This window comes from Natator depressus, chromosome 6 (assembly GCF_965152275.1).
Source record: "Natator depressus isolate rNatDep1 chromosome 6, rNatDep2.hap1, whole genome shotgun sequence".
In the NCBI taxonomy this organism is placed as follows: Eukaryota; Metazoa; Chordata; order Testudines; family Cheloniidae; genus Natator; species Natator depressus.
The window spans coordinates 58359757-58377188 of NC_134239.1; the positions used below are offsets into that span (position 1 = coordinate 58359757).

Sequence of the window (17432 nt, forward strand, 5' to 3'; positions counted from 1 at the left end):
CCTCTTTTCTAGCCCAGGTACAATGCTCCCACTGGTATGCACCCCATTTAACAATGCATCTTGTAAGTTTCACGCTCCTTCCCACCTTTCCTGATGGGCCCAGTGCTGGGAGCCTGATGCTGCCCAGACAGCTCTGTGGGCATTTCCTAGCAGTAACTGCATGGTCTTTGCCTCCACCAGGCTCACCCATGACATCAGCCTTGAGGAGTTTGAGGATGAAGACCTCTCTGAAATCACCGATGAGTGTGGAATCAGCCTGCACTGTAAGGACAGCCTGGCCTCCCGGGTAAGGATGCCAATAGCCCTTGGGGATGTGGTGGAGTGGGGAGCCAGGGACCTGGGCAGGAGGGACAAAGTTGTCTGATTTAATTCAGAATACACTGGTGTGGCTCGTGGAAATTGCAGGTCCCACCTTGTGGCCTGGCTGCTTGGATCAATATGGAGCCTGGCAGCTGGGCTCTGCAGTATCCATCAGCTGCATCTGTATGAATGATAAGGCGGCATCAGGCCATGCTGTCAAATTCTGTGGACCACACTGTGACCAGCATGGATCCTTTTAACCCCAGCCCAATGGAAGTCTCTCCCCATCTGACCCTGGCACAGAACCTATTAACTTCCCACCTTCCGTCTTGATGGCCTTCTTGTCCCTTTTGATGCCAGTGCAAAACTCCATTATCCCTACTCGCACCCTGACGAGCTATCTCCCCATCTGACACTGGCACAGATTCTATTACTCCCAGCCCAAGGGAGAGCTCTTTCAGTCTGACCCCATTGCAGGCCCTGGTACCTAAGGAACTGCGTGTGAAACCATCTCAGGTAAATCTGTAAGTTTCCTGCTGATGTCCTTATGATTCCAAGGCACCAAGTTCTGGCAGTTCCTGTCAGCAACACCATGACTGGGCCACCATTAGAGTGGTTCTCTCTCACTGTGGGAGGGGGCTGAAGTGAAAGGTGAAAGCCCTTTGAGCAATTGGAAGCAGGCCAGGGGATTTGCTATGTCTGTGCCTTTTCTCTGTTTTATTCATGGAGCAAGGTACTAATGAGCTAGCCTTCTGCAGCTAGAATAAATCCCTCAGAGAACAAGCGAAAGACATGCCCCTGTCCCCAGGGAGCTCCATGCTGATCCAGGCAGGAGCTCAGGGGAGGAGCATTTCTGGAGAAGATCTTAGGGGGATTTGAATGAGGAGAGAGAATTGGACAGACAATGGAAGATAGGACATGCCATACCAGATGAGACCAGTGGTTCTTGTAGTACAGTATCCTGTCTCTGATAATGGCTAGTACCAGACATTTCAGAGGAAGGTGCAAGAAACCTTGAAATGGACAATCAAAGAGGCCCCTGTTCCTGGGGGAAGCTTCTTCTCTACCTCATCAGTTAGTGGCTGGTTCGACTGAAGCAGGAGGATTTATATTCCTTGTATGTTTCTAACCTTAGCTAATGTAACTCTGGGTGTTCCCATTATCCATTTAAATGCTGAATCCTTTTTGAATCTGATGAAGTTCCAAGCATAAAGGGCACACCGCAAGTGAAGAAGCAAATCCAAGACAGCGAAAGGGCTAGGGTGAGTGTAGGGTAGTGGCAGAAATGTAGGTTCTGGGTGAAGTGTGATGTTCTGTAAGGCATTGTAGGTGGGTGAGAAGCTGGAATCTGATGGGATAGGGAGCAGTTGGAATGTTTTTGCCCAGCCTGATTTCCAGTTTCATAGTGGGCTGTCATACCTCCTTGAGGAGGTGTGGGTACACAGACAGTCAGCTCTGGATCTCTGTTTGTCTGGCAATACAGCAAACTTATCAAATCTGAGGGCAAAGTTGCCTGAAAATCAGCCAAGTTTTTCTGTGGGCCAGTGGAAGCAATAGCAGAAGGTATATCAACCCCCTCCTTGACTAAGGGTCATTCCTGCCATTAAGATCCCAGTGGCTCCTGGATACCCAGGCAGCAGCTGTGGCTAAGAGCACTCTTTCTTGGGCATACTCTGTATAAAGAGTGCACAGATCTTTTGCCCGTGGCATCCTGAGGTGATACTGCTGCAGTGCACTGCGCATGGGCTGCCCCTTGGGAGCATGTGGGACCTGGTGTTGCTGGTGACAGATAAAACGGTAAGGCAAGACTTGGGAATTTCCCCCTTTGTTTGTATGTTAGAACTAAAAATTTTATCAGCTCCCTAGCACCAGCAGGCTAGGTGCTCTATAAATGTTGTGTTAACCCTCTTCTTGCTGCTGGAATCTAGTGATGTGTCAGCTGTGCGATAATGAGTTTAACTTCAGCAAGGAGTTTTAAGTTGCAACATTCAGTGCTGCATGTCCTGTTGACTTGCACAGATTCTCTCTCTCAAGTGCAGGTGAATGAAGGGAAAGAGGACGCAGATTGGAAATGTGTGATAAAAGGGACGCTGACTACAGTGAAGAGACAGGTGAAATAAAAATGGTTGCTCTGAAACCTGTGGATGTGTAACATGTAAATCCCTCACCAGCCTTAAACATTCTGGGGAATACTGAGGAGACCTGAAAAAGGTTCAAACTGCCATTTGAACTGACTGTGAGCCACAGAGGCTAATAAAATGGAGGATGAGTGAAAAATTGCATGGGTTGAGCAGTAACAGAAACATGGGATGTTTACGATGTCTTCCATATTAAAGAAGAAAGCTTTGATGAAGTAATATACAGGTGTGAGAATCGTTGTGTCTTTAGAAAAAAATGTTCCATATGAAAAATGAATTTTCTGGATAAGGAGCCACAAAGAAGGGGAAATGTTAAGAATTCACCCCAGACTTAAAATGAAAAAGCCAATTTTGTGAATTTAGATTATCAGGACTCCTGCATTACGGACTGAAGGGTTTTGGGGTCCAACAGTAAAGAGGTACGTGAAAGGAAAGAAGGACATAGACCTGATACTTGGAAAGGCAGGGATCAAGACTTTCTAAAGTACCCAAAGTTTTTGGGTAGCCAACCTGAGACACCTTAATGAGGCCTGTTTTACAGAGGATGGGTGTCTTCTGAAAATCAAGCCACTTCAAGGTGTTTCAAATTGGGAACCCAAAAATGCAGGGCACTTTAGAGAATCTTGACACCAATGCAGTTCTTGGCTATTGTGCATCTGCCATGCAGTGAAATAACTAGAAATGTAAAGACAGACCAGCAAGGCTCAGTGCACCTGGTAGGTAGGTAGACAGGTAGGTAGGAAGGAAAAGCTTTCAAAAATAAAAGGGTAAGAGGAAACCAAACAAGGAAGGATGTAAGCAATGTAGCAGCTGAAGTTAGCATAGAGAGGATATCCAGTATTGAGAAAATATCCAGGATATTAAAAGGGGTGCAGATAGTGACACCTGTGAGTAAGAAGAAAAGGAGTACTTGTGGCACCTTAGAGACTAACCAATTTATTTGAGCATAAGCTTTCGTGAGCTACAGCACATCCGATGAAGTGAGCTGTAGCTCACGAAAGCTTATGCTCAAATAAATTGGTTAGTCTCTAAAGTGCCACAAGTACTCCTTTTCTTTTTGTGAATACAGACTAACATGGCTGCTACTCTGAAACCTGTGAGTAAGGGTGCCCAACATTTGCCATTATAAGACCCTATTTGCAGTCGGTTATAACTTTGCTAAACTTTAACCATCTGGGTTAAAATTTCTCATGTTGGATATCAGTCTCAGGTTGAAATTTTCCAAAAAATGTCAGCAAAGACAGTTCACTGGTTTCTTGGAACAAGATTAGGGAAAAATACATTGTTTTGCCCATTTATAAAAAATTCTTACAACCATTTTGTTGAGGAGATCTAGTGCCTCTATACTTTGATCCAGAGACCTGAAATTTGGCATGAGGAATGTGGCTTTTGTTGTCCCCATGAAGATCCACCCAAATTTGGCCAAGTTGTAAGCCTCTGGAAATCAGTTAGCACAAACTCAATAGAGACATGCTAGAGTTTGGCAGCTAAATTCTCTGGAGATTCTGTGCATCCTGAGAATGATCCAGCCCCTCAATGCTCATGTATGCCAACTGTCTCATGCATGTTCCAGCCCAGGACTACAGGGGCTGAGCAGCACTTTCCCTGCAGCCAGGGGCCGTGGTGTCTCAGGACTTGAGAAGTGAGAGCAGAGAGACACTTTTCTGTGCTCTCAGTGCTTCCTTCACTGGTACCAAGGCAGCATGGATGATGATGAGGAAAGAGCCTGATGTGAATGCAGAAGAATGAGATGCTGGAGGTGGGGAGGGAGGCAGGAGTATAAACTGGGATGTAGAGCAAAGAGAGGGTCCAAGGGAGAGACTAGGGACAAGGGGCCGAGATGGTGTGGAGGCACTGGGACACTGACTTGGGATCCTGTGCACTGAAGGAGGCAGGGGACCTGTGGAAATAAATAGTATATGATCATGTAATTAAAGTCTGTGTCATCAGACATATGCACCAGGGGGCCAAATTTAGGTTGCACTGACAATTCCTAACTTCTGAGTGCTGTGCTTGACTTTGCAGCCATAACATTTTCTCAGTGTAGTGTTTTGTATGTCATGTAATGTATACACACATGTAAAATCTGTAATAACCACTTTGCAAAAACGTGCAGGTTAAAAGTGGAGTTTGAGGATTCCTCTAGGGCAGTGTTTTTCAACCAACAGCCCAATCAGCACAGAGCTGCGGCCCATGTGACATCCTCAGGGCCATACAGATAGTATTGGATGCTGCCCACAATGGTAAATAGGTGGAGAATGAGAATGAGTTATTCATAAATACAACTAAGAAAGGAACCTTGCACATGGAAGAATGGCTACTAAAAATATGCACAAATGGCCTACTTGGAATGTACAAAATCACCCCAGGAGCATAAGTGAAAGCAATGATAGAAATGGCAATAGAGAGGTTTAAAGGAAGTGTACAGCTTGAAAAGTCAAAGGTGACATAGAGCTGTCAGCTCCAGTTCCAGTCCTGGGGGAGTTCAGAGGCAAGGCAGTAAAACAAGAGTTTGTAGTAGCTCGTTGAAGAAAGCAACCAGGCGTTTATTTCTGCACATGAGATGCTTGGCTTGACCAAGGGTGTATGCCACAGGGAATCAGAATAACAGATATTAATCTTGAACCATATATGAAAGCACTAGCTGCATCAAATGAAGATGTGATCCCAGATGTGATCCTGGTGACATAGATAGTTACAGGTGGTCAGGAGTCTGTTTTACGTGCCAGCAGATGAGTTCCTACAGAAACCAGAGAAAAAGTTGCAAAACATGACAGACGGCATCATTCATAGAGCAGGAGAATCAACAGTCAGGATTCACTCCTTAGTAACTGTTGAGTGAAAGGGGAGGCAGACTCAGAACTTGGTGCTGACCCAAGGAGCTGAACAAGAACATCACAAGGGGAGGTTACATTTGCCACAAGGAGAAAAACATTTGCTGAGATGGCAGGAGCCAAATTCTTTAGCAAATTGGATGCATCAGCAGGGTTTTGGCAGATACTCTGGACATAAAGCTTTGAGATTTACACTTTCAATGCACCATTTGGCTGCCTTGTGAGGTTGCCTTTCAGAACATATTTGGCACCAGGAAGTATTTCTCTGCACAGTGTCCCAGATGCAGGAATGTCTCTCAGGAGAAAAAATGTACATTTATGCTATCATAATTTGGGGCAGCTCCACAACTGAACTTCAGGGACAACTGCAGAAGTGATTGGAAACCACAAGAAGAAACAACCAACAGGGTCGAAGTGTCCATTTTGAGTTACTGAAATCACCTACTGAGCAGAGAAGTGGACCACAAAAAGTGACAGATTCTCAAGATTCAAGCACTAGTGAATATGCAGAGACCCAAAGATAAAGGCATTCTGAGTCTGCAAGGCATCTTGACTTAGAACTGTAAGTTTTTACCCACCTATGCAGCTCAAACAACTCACCTAAGATAATGCCGTCACATAGATACAGAATGGATCTGGATGTTGGAGTATGACAGAGTTAAAGGATTCATAATATGTACTGACTTCAGCACTAGTGCTGTAATGCTTCAACACACAGAGTTCAAACACTCAACAGATGTTTCAAAAGGAGCCATGGGACTGAATGTCTGCCTGTCACATATGCTGCAAGAGCTGTGACAGTGTCAGAGAATTTGCAAATCAAAAGATGCTAGGCCTTGTGTATGGCTGTACAAAGTCTCATGTCTTTCTATGGCTGTACCTTTCAAACCTGAAATGGACCATAAAGCAATGACTGTGATACATAAAAGGAGGTGGAGAAGCACAGTCAAGAATATAGCAATTACTGGCATTGTCAAATAGCGGCATATGCACTATCAAGACCACATGCTCCACTTGCTGACCCATGAGGTGACCTGGAACAAGCCATGACAATCCATGTGAACCTGATGATAAAAGCCTCATGTGGTATCACTAAGAATATGGGATGAATTAGAAAGAGGAAAACAGACTAAGGATGAAATACTATGAGGAGTAATACAAGCTATAGGTAATGGATGGAGAAATCCACACCTCTCTCACCCTCCCATTCCCAATATACAGGTGAGCCTGCAAAGAAAGGTACAGATATAGTCATTTCCACAAGTCATTCCCCCAGTGGTGGGAGGGAAAAGTTGGAAAAAATAGAGGAAGTACTCCTGGGAATGACTAAACCAAGAAGAACGGGAGAAGTCATATTCTGTCCATAGAGAACAGTGACGTTGACAAAATGGTGAGTGTGTGTGAAACCTGATGAAAGTACAGAGATGTACAACAGAGAGAACAGAGGACACAGTCTGAATTAGATTTGTTTGTTCTGGAAAAAAACATGATGACCTTATTGTAGACTATTTTAGCAACTTTCCCAAAGCTCGACACTTAAATGTATCACAACTTCAAGGCAATCCGGCTCAGGCCCATTAAATCAATGTCTGTGTAGCAGGGGATTCCATAAAATGTCATGGTCTGAAGTAGTGGACAGGGGACCACACCTCAAGAATAGGGAATTCGTGTTGAAATTCAGAAGTTTCTGCAAACATAGGGATGGATTAGCAGATTGTAGAGTATAGTGAAGGACTGGCTCAGAAAAGCAATTGATGCAAGAGCAGAGCCATTTTTAGCTCTGCTCAGCTACAGAGCAGCACCTCTGCAATGTGAAAAACTACCAGCAAAACTTCTGTATAATAGACATGGCCTATTACCAGACACAAGGCATAACCAAAGGATGGCAAATAACTGATTTTCAGCAAAGAGGTCAGACAAGTTAAAACCGATAGAAAATTATTAAAGAGGAGGAAGACCCTTACCATAGTTCTTTTGTTTTTAAATACTCAAAGACTATGTTTGAATTTTAAAATATAGTGGCCACTAAAGACTGCAGTGATTAAAGGTATGTCATCTTATTCATATTTCATGATCAACAGAAAGTGAAAGCATTTTGCTCAGATGTCTTCTAAAGTATCTGAGAATGTGGCTGAGAGAGCAAACGAGCAGCCAGCAGAGTGAGAGCAGATACACTGGCTGTACAATAACCAGCATGGATCAGTCCTGTTCTGGACTGCAGGAAAAAGACTGAACAAGCCACTGAAGACATGGAAGGACATTTTGCTTTATGGTACTTCTGGAAGACTCTTGAAATTGTCAAAAAGATTGTCTGAGACCTGTTGATAGCATAACAATATGTAAAAAAGTTGATAATCCCTCTAGTTGTTAGAATTTGTTCAAGCAGGAAATTTAGCACAAAACTGTAAAGGGCAGGCCTCCTACAAAGGGTTAAGCTTCAGCAAGGAGTATTATAATTGCCATCCCTCCTGCAGAATACTGTCCAGAGCCACATGGCCTGTTGACTCATGCACAGAGATGGGGAACCAGTTGCAGAGGCTGAGGCAGGAAATATAGCCAGGCTAGAGTACAGTAACAGAAATTCCGTTTACTGCATATGGGTTTTGATTTGTTTGTTAAATAAATATATTGCCCTAAACCTGCCTCAGTCATCGCTGAATACCAGGTCCCTCTGTCTCGGAGACGGGCATCTCTGGGTCTAAGTGGTGGCCCAGTGTTTGAAAAATTTTGGGCAAACTATGCATCCGATGAAGTGAGCTGTAGCTCACGAAAGCTTATGCTCAAATAAATTGGTTAGTCTCTAAGGTGCCACAAGTACTCCTTTTCTTTTTGCTTCAACTAAGGTTGCCAATCCTCCCAGTTTTGCCAGGAGTCTCCCGGAATCAGGCTCTATCTCCTGGAGACTACTGAAGCCAATCTGGGAGATTTTATGTGCTAAAAATCTGGCGGTGCAGTGGAGCTAAAGCAGGCTCCCTATCTGCATCACTCTGCACCACTCCCAGAAGCAGATTGCATGTCCCTGCAGCCCCGGGAGGGGGGAGGGGCGGTGGGTCTCCGCGGCACTGCCCACACCCCGAACGCCACCTCCGCAGCTCCCATTGGCTGGGAATTGAGGCCAATGGGAGCTGCAGGGGCGGTGTCTGCAGGCAGGGGCAGTGCTTGGAGACCCCCTGCACCCCTGCCTAGGAGCTGCTGTCAGAGGGATGTGCCAGTCGCTTTCAGGAGCTGCCCAAGGTAAGTGCCACCTGGACGGAGCCTGCATCCTTCACACTCTCCCACACCCCAACCCCCTGCCCCAGCCAGGGTGGGGGAAAGCGAGCGACAGAGGGAGGGGTGTTGGAGTGAGCAGGGACAGGGCCTCAAAGAAGGGGTGGGACAGGAGCGGGGCCTCGGGGAAGGGGTGGGGCAAGGATGTTTGGGTTTGTGCAATGAGACAGTTGGCAACCCTAGCTTCAAGGTGGCCACTAATTTTGGGTGCCTCGGTGTTCAGGTGCGGAGCTTGAGCCACACGGGTCTGATTTTCAGAAGTGCTGAGCAGCTACAGCTGCCCTTGACTTCAGCCGCAGTTGAAAGTGTTGCCCTTTTGTTTCTATCATAATGTCTTCGAGAAGCAAAACTCTACTCCCCTGTGTCCCACCATTCTTCTCCTTATGATAACGTAGTTCTTAGAAATGCCCTGCAGGTGGCAGCGGAGGCCAGGAGCAACAGGTCTAAGGGGATACTGGAGTATCTCAGCAGGCCCAGGATAGGGCTGGTTAGTACTGCCAGCAGCATTCACAGCGCCACTGTGCTAGTACAGCAGATGCTGAGGTGGTGAGTACAGCGTGCAGTTGCCTTTCTCAGGCTGCTGGGGATTACACAGGGGGAGGGATCAGGGGCAAAGCCTGGCTTAATATATTAGAAGGAATTACAGCTCTGCCATTTTGGAGCTGCTCAGCATTTCCTGCATAAATCCCATTTTATATAAAAATAAGCTGGAAAAATTGGCGCAGCTGCAGGCTTTGTCCCTGTTTTTTCCAGTATACCCCAGCCCCTTCCAAATTGCAGGGCCAGAGGTCACAGCTACCATCCTTATGGCCTGGAAGAAGCAAGCAACAGCCCAGGACTGGGGGATGTGGACACCTACTCACAAGGTTGCAGCATAGGGGCGTTTACTGTTTTACAGACCAGTTAGCTATGGGACCTGTCTTTGTGCAGCACCCTACTAATTTACACTACTCCACTTCACTTGCAAGAACCCCTCTCTCTGAGGTTGCAAGCAGCAGCATCACCTGTCTGTCTCCCCTGCTGCCTTAGGCCCCAAGCCAGTAGTGATCACCATGACTGCACAGAGTCCCACGGACATCAGCGGGGCACCACACAGGTGCATCTGTCTGTGTGGATCCAGTTGCAGAATTGGGGCCTTAGTCTTGATGGACACTGGCTCTCTCATATGTGCTTGCTCACACACCCATATGCTCTTGGTTGGACTCAGTGTTCTCATGATCCATGCTGCTCCTCACCAGTTCAGAGGCGAATCCCTCTGTACGTGGGAGTGAGGTAGTGGAAAGGCCAAGCCTAGAGTACAGTTCAAGGATCAGTGATGCTCTCCTGTTTGCAGTGTTATGGGGAGGAATCTTGAATGGCTGGGGGAGCAGAGTACTCCCAGTGACTCTTGGTATAGTTTGTGCCAATGCTGTACTTGACCTTGTAGATTAGGACTGAAACTTTGCATGTAGGCTGGTTTTCAGTGGGAGGCCAGAGTGATGTGCTGTCTGCAGGTGCTCACATACTCCCTGCCAGGACCTGATTACAGGAGACTGGGTTTCTCTGGTAACAGCTACGAGTACCAACAGCACAGACACTGGGGCCAAAGGCTCATTTTAGGTGTGTGTGATGGCAGCAGCTACTGCAGCCAGAATTTTATGGGCGGCAGTATTTGGATCCTGACAGAGATGTGAAAGGCAAAAGGGATTGATATATGAAGAAAGATGGAGTTGATGTTCATGGGGAGATGGAAGCAGATCAAAATATCCACTGCCACCATCATGCCTCCTTGTATCCCATGCAGCTGCTCTGAGGATGTCAGGTCTGCCTACAGCCTTGGAGTCCTGCTGGATTCACGGCTGGCACTCTTTGTGTAAAATGCTCTCTCCTACTTCTGCCTGTTCGGGAGACTTCAGCCCATCCTGCTGGCCACAGGGACCCACCAATGTCTGACCTCAAGGCTTGATTATTGCAACACACACTATAGGAATTAAACCATTTATCTTTGAACCACTTGGTTCAAAATGCAGCCACCTGCTTACCCAGCAGCACAGGCCACTGAGAACTCATCATTTCAGTGCCCTAACCCTACACAGAATCATAGAATATTAGGGTTGGAAGAGACCTCAGGAGGTCATCTAGTCCAATCCCCTACACTGACGCCCCATTGGATGCTGAGTTCAGTTCAAGGTTTCAATCCAGTTCAGACTAGCCCTCACCTCCTGAGATCATGCTTGTACGTGGCAGCTATGGTCCTCTGGAGAGTGGAATTGTCTATCCCAAGGGTGAGACGTGCAGTTGCAGGGGTCAGAGCTCTTTCTGCAGCTGTGGGACTTGCTCCTGGAAGGGATCAGAAGAACCATGAGTCTTGGTGCCTTCTGCGCAGAACGAACTTGGCATCTGCTAAAATAAAGGATGATTAAAAAGAGAATCCAACCAACTGGGACAGAGAAACCAAGACAGACTGTATTTATAGTTCTGGGGTGTTCTAAGGCACTCTGCTGCCCTGATGATTGGCACCAATGTTGATACCAAGAAAGAAAACAAGAACAAGCTCAATCTGTCCAATTTGACTATATAACAACCAGGAGAGCGGGAAGCTGATAGTTTACACGTGCTTTGAAGGGTGTTAGCATCCAGGAAGGAGAGTGTCACAGGGTGACTGGCCCCAGTAAATGAAGTATATCCAGTGCCCCCGTGCCAGTACAGGTGCTCCCACGGCCAGTTAAGATGGTGGGGCAGCACCTGGGGGCTATAATGGACTGAGGGAATACCCAGTGATGAAGGGAGATCTAGCAAAAGAGAGACCTGGCAGGGGGTGGAGTCCCAATGAGTCAGAGCAGACTGGCTAAGTCAAGAAGGGCAGGGGAGAGCAATCAGGGGACTGGAGGAGTCCTGGAAAGAAGCAGGTGTTTCCTGGGAGAAGGCTGAAGTCAGGAGAGCAGTGAGAGGGGTGTGCTAGCTGGCATCCCCAAGCCAGAGCCAGAAGGCTGACGGCAGAGGAGCGGCAGAGGAACTGTTTAGCTGTTGGCATCTCCTGGGCCAGAGAGCTGGACCCAGAGGAACCATGGGAAGGCCGGGGGAGTGAGGGATGCTCCCAGCAGAGAGGCTGGGGGGGTTCATGCTGGGAAGCGGGGGGTTGCACTCCAGTTGGAAGGGCTGGAGTGGCTGTCCTGGTACGAGGACAGGAGAGGACTGCCCTGGAGAGCTGGGGTGTGGTAAGGGATGCTGGGACTGTGCTGGAGACCCATGGTTTGGGGAAGGAGGTGAGGACTGCATGTTGCTGGGGGAGATGTGCACTGTGGCTGTGGGACTTTCTGTACATGGGACTTCCGTACTAAATGAACCTCACAGGGGCAATGTTTATACTTGGGAAGACTGGGCAGCTTCATTTCTGGGGACTCAGAAGGAGGGAAACTGAGGCAGGTGCACTTATTGTGCTGTGGCCTACAGCATGAGGGTGCTCAGGGCAGGGCTGCCCTTCTGACAGAGAGGAACTATTTCTATATCAATGTATGCACAATAGATGTAGGTATCTACCCTGGGCCAAGCTACTCGTACTAATATTTAAAGTCCAATTCTTATCACGTACAACCCCATCGGTTTCAGCAAAGAGACAATGGAGAAATTCTACCACTTACAGTCCAAGAGCTGGAAACAAGCTCTGCTGCATCCCGTGCAGATTTGGGCTCTTTAACAGGATAAGTAAAGGTATAGCTGGCAGAATGGGGTGAAATGGAGAAGGGAAACTCTCAGGAGATACGCCCTGGCAGTGAAATGCATGAGTCTGTGGAACAGTCTCCCAGGGGAAGGGCTGGCAGTGCGATCACCTGGGACTTTTAAAGCTAGACTGGGACAGTCTTGGAGAATTGACTGTAGGAACCCGTCCTGCCTGGGCCCTGGGAGGAGGAGCTGCTGCTGGACTAACAGGATCTTTCTGCTGCCTGTGATTCTGTGGAGTGACTGAGGGACTGCATTTCAAACTGTGTTTCTGGTGTAACCTAATGTGTTTCTCATGGTATGAGCCAGTGCAATCTTAGTGCCCCGTGTCCCTCCCTCCCTGCCGATGGCACTTACAATGTCGCCGCTTGTTATGAACCAGAGAATAGCCATGTTGCTGCAATTGTAGCTGCAGTGTCTGGGCAGGGAGCTGAAGCGGTTGTATTAATAAAGAAGCTGTGTCGGTGCCCCGTGCCTGCGGTGCGGGAACATGGAAACCTTTGCTTTTAGCTGCTCTTGGAGACTTGGATATTTTTTCCTGTCCCCTTGAAAATAAAAGGCAGCTCAGCACAGCCTTGCTGCTGCTGCAGCCCAGCTCTGGCTCCCTCCCTCCTTCCCTCAGGGGCTGATGTGATGCGACGCGACTGCCCGACCTTCCCTCCCAGTCTCATGATTCTGTCTCTTAATCCTCCCAGAGCCATGTGAGCCTGCAGCCCAATAGCTGCCTGGGGGTGGGCAGCGGGGAGGCGAGCCGGCTCCAGGCAGAGATGCTTCAGCTGGACCTGATCGATGCTGCCGGGGAGACCTCTGCCGAAGAGGAAACCGCCCCAGAGCCGCTCAAGAAGGAGCCCCCGCCAGTAACCATGGACACCTACAGACCCAAGCGGCCCACAACTCTCAACCTCTTCCCACAGGTGCCTCGGACCCAGGTACGTCTGGATTGGAGCATGTCCAGGGGACGAGGGGCCTAGCACCTAGGGTGGCGATGGGTGCATTTCAAATCCCCCTCTCTCTTTGCCTGTCCCCTGGGTTCCTAGGGAGGATTCCCAACCTCCCGATGGCCCCAGATGCCAGTTATCTCCTTGGGGCCTCAAGCGAGCTCGGCAGTGGCAGTAGCAATTGGGGAGGTGAGAGCTGCTGGGTGGTATTGGGCCAAGCTCCAGCCTATGTAACTCAGCCTCTGGTGCGGGGTGAGGAGGGGGTTAATCCCTTTTCCAGAGGCTTTTGTTTGGGATGACACAGCTCGGCTGGTGAATGGAAGCGGCTGAAACCATGAGAGTGACGGGGAGGCAGAAAGTGGGCGTGGGGGGGTTGAAATCTTCTCCCTTGCTTTTGGGTTGGAGCCGTTGAATGGCAGGGGAGTCACGTGTCCCTCTCCTCTGAGATCACTTGTTAACACCCAGATAATTAGGTGAGGCTTGGAGGGTTATGGTGTCCCCTGCCGAGATTCCCAGTGAGCAATCCAAGGAGGCAGCACCAGGATGCTGGCCTGGCAGAGATGCTGAGCCAGGGCCTTCTGCCCTGAGTACTGCGGGGTTGTCCAGGGTCACGTTGTCCTACTGACCCCTAGAAATCATTGTCTGGAGGGCGGGAGGCAGTGATGGGTCTGGGTGAGTCACCACAGGACAATGACAGAGGCCTGGTGGGGCACTGGTCAGGCAGGGAGTGGAGGGGCAGGAGCAAAGAGTCAGCCTCCAGGGGGGATGAGGAGTCTGAAAGGAGGTAGATAGGGGCATAGCCATGGCAGGTCAGTCTGGTGGTGGAGAAGCGATTGTGGGGTTTGGGGGCTGGATTTCAGGTGGAGCAGCTTTGGGAGGCCACAGGGGAGAGCTTCAGTAAATGAGTCACGAAGTGACAAATTTATGAATGAGCCATTGAGCAGAGTGTGCTGGGCCAGAGGCGGGAGGGGAAGTCATCCAGGAGGACATGCAGGGAAAAGCAGTGTGATGGGTACTGGAAAGCTTCGGGCTATAGCAAGGGGCTGGATGGTTCAGCTGGAGGCTGTAGTCAGTCTATCTCAGCCGTCTGCTCTCAGAGGAAAAGGCAGGTCAGCCTGGTCAGGATGCGGATGGGAGAGCTCCTAAGTCTGAACATGCAGGGGCTGCTGCAGGTAGTGCGGGTGACTTGGTAGGGGATGCTTGCTGACCCCCATGTCCCAGCACAGTCAGTGCTAGAGGGTACGGTGCTGGTGCTCTCTTCTGAGTAAGATAGGAGCCCAATGTCCTGACTGGTGGTGCTTCGGGTGATTCCATTCTGTTGCCCTAAATTCCCCCTGCAGTTTCAGCTAGACAGAAGATGCTTCTTCACTTTCTCTCCTAAGCAACTGTGCAGCATTGCTGTTCTATCTGCAAGGGGGCTGCATTTCAGTGTTGTGTGCAGTGGCAGGAATCCCTTCGCTCGGCTGTCTCCTGCAGAGTTTGCAAAGCAGTGCTTGGTGCGATACATACAAAAGGCTATTTTTATCATTCTCTGTTATTGAGAGGTGGCTTCTCTTGTCAAGTAAGAGGATTTTCATCCTGGTGACGTTCAGCTGAGGAGAAAGAAATGAGAGGCAGGTGTTTCTGTGTATGACAGATGGGGAGGAGTTGGTGGGTATGGCGTTGGATTGCATCAACCTAAAACTGGCAGCCGATTTAAAATTTCCAATTGAGACACTGGGAAGAGGGGAACATGGGAGAGGAGAATGGGGCCAAGGATAGAGCCCCCCAGCCATAGGGTGGGACAGTTAGGAGCTATCAATGATGGCAGAGGCTGACATGAGATGGCATGGGTCTCAGGAAGGTGAGAAACTTTTGCAGGGCAGGTGATGCCAGTGTGGGCAGAAGTGTTGGAAATTGGGGGGAGGAGGGGCTATGCAGGAGGGAGGGAGGCTTGGAGGAAGTAGGAAGAGGAGGTTTGGCAGCCAGAGAATTACAGCAGCTGCCTGCCATTCTGGAGAGAGAGCAAGTAACAAACCCTTGGCAGAGAGGAAGGGGAGCCAAGGTAGAGATGGAGCAAGCAGAGGGCATCAGAGGGGGAGCGAGGAGATGAAGTCTGGTCTTAGCAGATCAGAGGAGAGGGCTAGGTCTCTGGAGGGGAATGCCCTGCTGTCCTGTTAGCTTAGGGCTGGAGGTTCTGTTCTGTCCTCTGAATCAGGAAGTGTGATCCAGGAAGCAAGTCCCTGGCGAAATTCCAGGGCAATGGCTTTGGGGAGAGACACAGTGGGGATGTCTGAGGGGGGGTGTCTGTCTGATTTTCTGTGCTTTGGGGAGAACGGACAGGTGCGGAGGAGGGTCGGAACCAGAGGGGTGGGAGAGTATGGGGAAAGATGGGTTGGGTGCAGAAGCTGAGTGGGTTGGTGGGAATGTGCAGTGGGAGAAGATGGTGCATGGGGGTGGAAGGGAGAGTGGGAGGAGGATGGATAGGACTGGGGGTTAGGATGGGTGTGTGCAGTGGGGCAGGGGTTGGCTGGGTTGGGGAGTGTCCATGTGGCTGAAAGGCCCTATCGAGCTGGCTGACCTCGCTGGCTGCTGAATCCTTTATGATGCTGTTTCTCTTCATTGTGCTGCAAAGAGTCACCAGGGCTGAGTCATCTCCCCCAGAATATGGGTTGAAACTTGCCCCAGTTATGTTCCTGTTCCCCCTCTTCATTGGTACCTATAGGCAGCTGTGCCTGGTGCCCCCAGTGAGGCTGTGGAGACTGTACTGTTGGGGAGCCTTTGTCCAGGAAGGGTCTTCACACCTAGCTGGGGGTTGGGGTCTGCCTCCTGGGCTTTTCACTGAGGGAAGACTAACTGGAGCCATCTGGGGCTGGATCTCTGGGGGCTGGAAACCTCTTCTCATTTTGGTCTTGTGCAGGAGCAATGTTGGTCTCAGACCTGCCTGGCCAGCATGCTCCCCACCCCCCTTGGGACAGAACTAGGGGAGAGGGGGGTCTCCAGGCCAGTCACGTTTTCAAGCAGACTCCTTTCCAAGCAGCTCTTGCTGTCTTTTAAATCAACTGCTCGTGGTCCTGTGCACGTGGAGCTGCCAGATGGACAGACAAGTGCAGAGCCCGAGGTGCCTGGCAGTGACAGCTGGGGCCTGCTGTAATCCTTTCAGGCCCTGAGTCCGCAGAACAGGCTTGGGAGAGTAGGAATCTGAGCGTCACATACTGGTTAATGCTGCTGGTGCAGGGCAGCCTGGATAGGCACTGACATGGTGGGGCATTGCTGGCTTCTTGTGATGGCAAAAGGAAAATAAATGTAGAGAGAGCACTCTAGTGAAGAGGGGGTGAAATGTTGGTGCCAGACAGGAGGGCTGCTGGATGGAAGAGAGAAACAGCTGAATGGCAGGGGAGCCTCTTTTTTGTGGAGCGTCTGCCTCTAACGCCAGGATAATACTTCTTCTCAGCTTCTGCTGTTATGTAGAGTAGAGCAAGTGGAAGAGTCCTCCAAACAGAGTGCAGCGAGAGTTACTGTTGGAAGGAGAGATTTCTTCTTTACTTTCACTTCCTCCTCCTTGGATTTGCCATTATAACCTCTTTGTAAGGGGGCAGCAGCCAGCCTTTGCCCTGAAAATACTATATTATCAGATTAGCGACTCTAGTCGATGCTTCAGGTCTTCCCCTGGATTTGGATGGGGCTGGGGGCTGCAGTATCACTCAGAGACTCGGTAGCTTGATTGGGTCAGGAATCCAAACACAAGTTCTGAGTAGTTCTAGTCTGGAAAGGGACTAGGGGTCATTCTACATTGCAATCACAGAGTGTGATTGCAGCTCATGTAGACACACCCAAGCTAGCTTTTATCTTACTAACTTGGATCCTGGAGCAGTGAAGCCATGGTAGCGCAGGCTTCAGCATAGGCTAGCTACCCGAATAATTGTCCAGGTGGCTTGTATAGCCTATGCTGAAGCCCGTGGTGCCACAGCTTCACTGGTCTAGGACCCAAGCTAGCTAGAGTATGTCTACTGCAATCGCAGGGTGTGACTGCAGGTTCGGTATAGACATACCCTCTGTACCAATGGCCCTTTCTTTCCCCACAGCCCTGCTCCCCTGCACATGTATGTGTATTAGAGTCAGAATTGCTCACTTCAGAGACTAACACACATTCTTACTGCTCTTTCCTCTTGTTAGCCCTGCAGAACCTCCCTGGCTCCGAGAGGGTGGGAGAGTCGATCCCCTATGCATCAGCAGCATTTTTGTTCTGTTCTGGTGGCAGAACCTGTATTATGAGT

The 17432-nt window shown here is 49.3% G+C and overlaps 1 protein-coding gene across 3 annotated transcripts in view; it reads left to right on the forward strand.

The window, feature by feature from the left end:
• The window catches only part of MAPK8IP1 (mitogen-activated protein kinase 8 interacting protein 1), a 47437-nt gene that overhangs the window by 13232 nt on the left and 16773 nt on the right, over positions 1-17432 (forward strand). The window contains exons 2-4 of one of the 3 annotated variants that reach the window (XM_074955340.1): positions 181-286; positions 2340-2411; positions 12934-13167. In XM_074955340.1, the coding sequence (XP_074811441.1) occupies positions 181-286; positions 2340-2411; positions 12934-13167 (412 nt within the window). The remainder of the gene's footprint in view (positions 1-180; positions 287-2339; positions 2412-12933; positions 13168-17432) is intronic. The other 2 variants (XM_074955341.1, XM_074955342.1) reach the window with 2 other exon arrangements.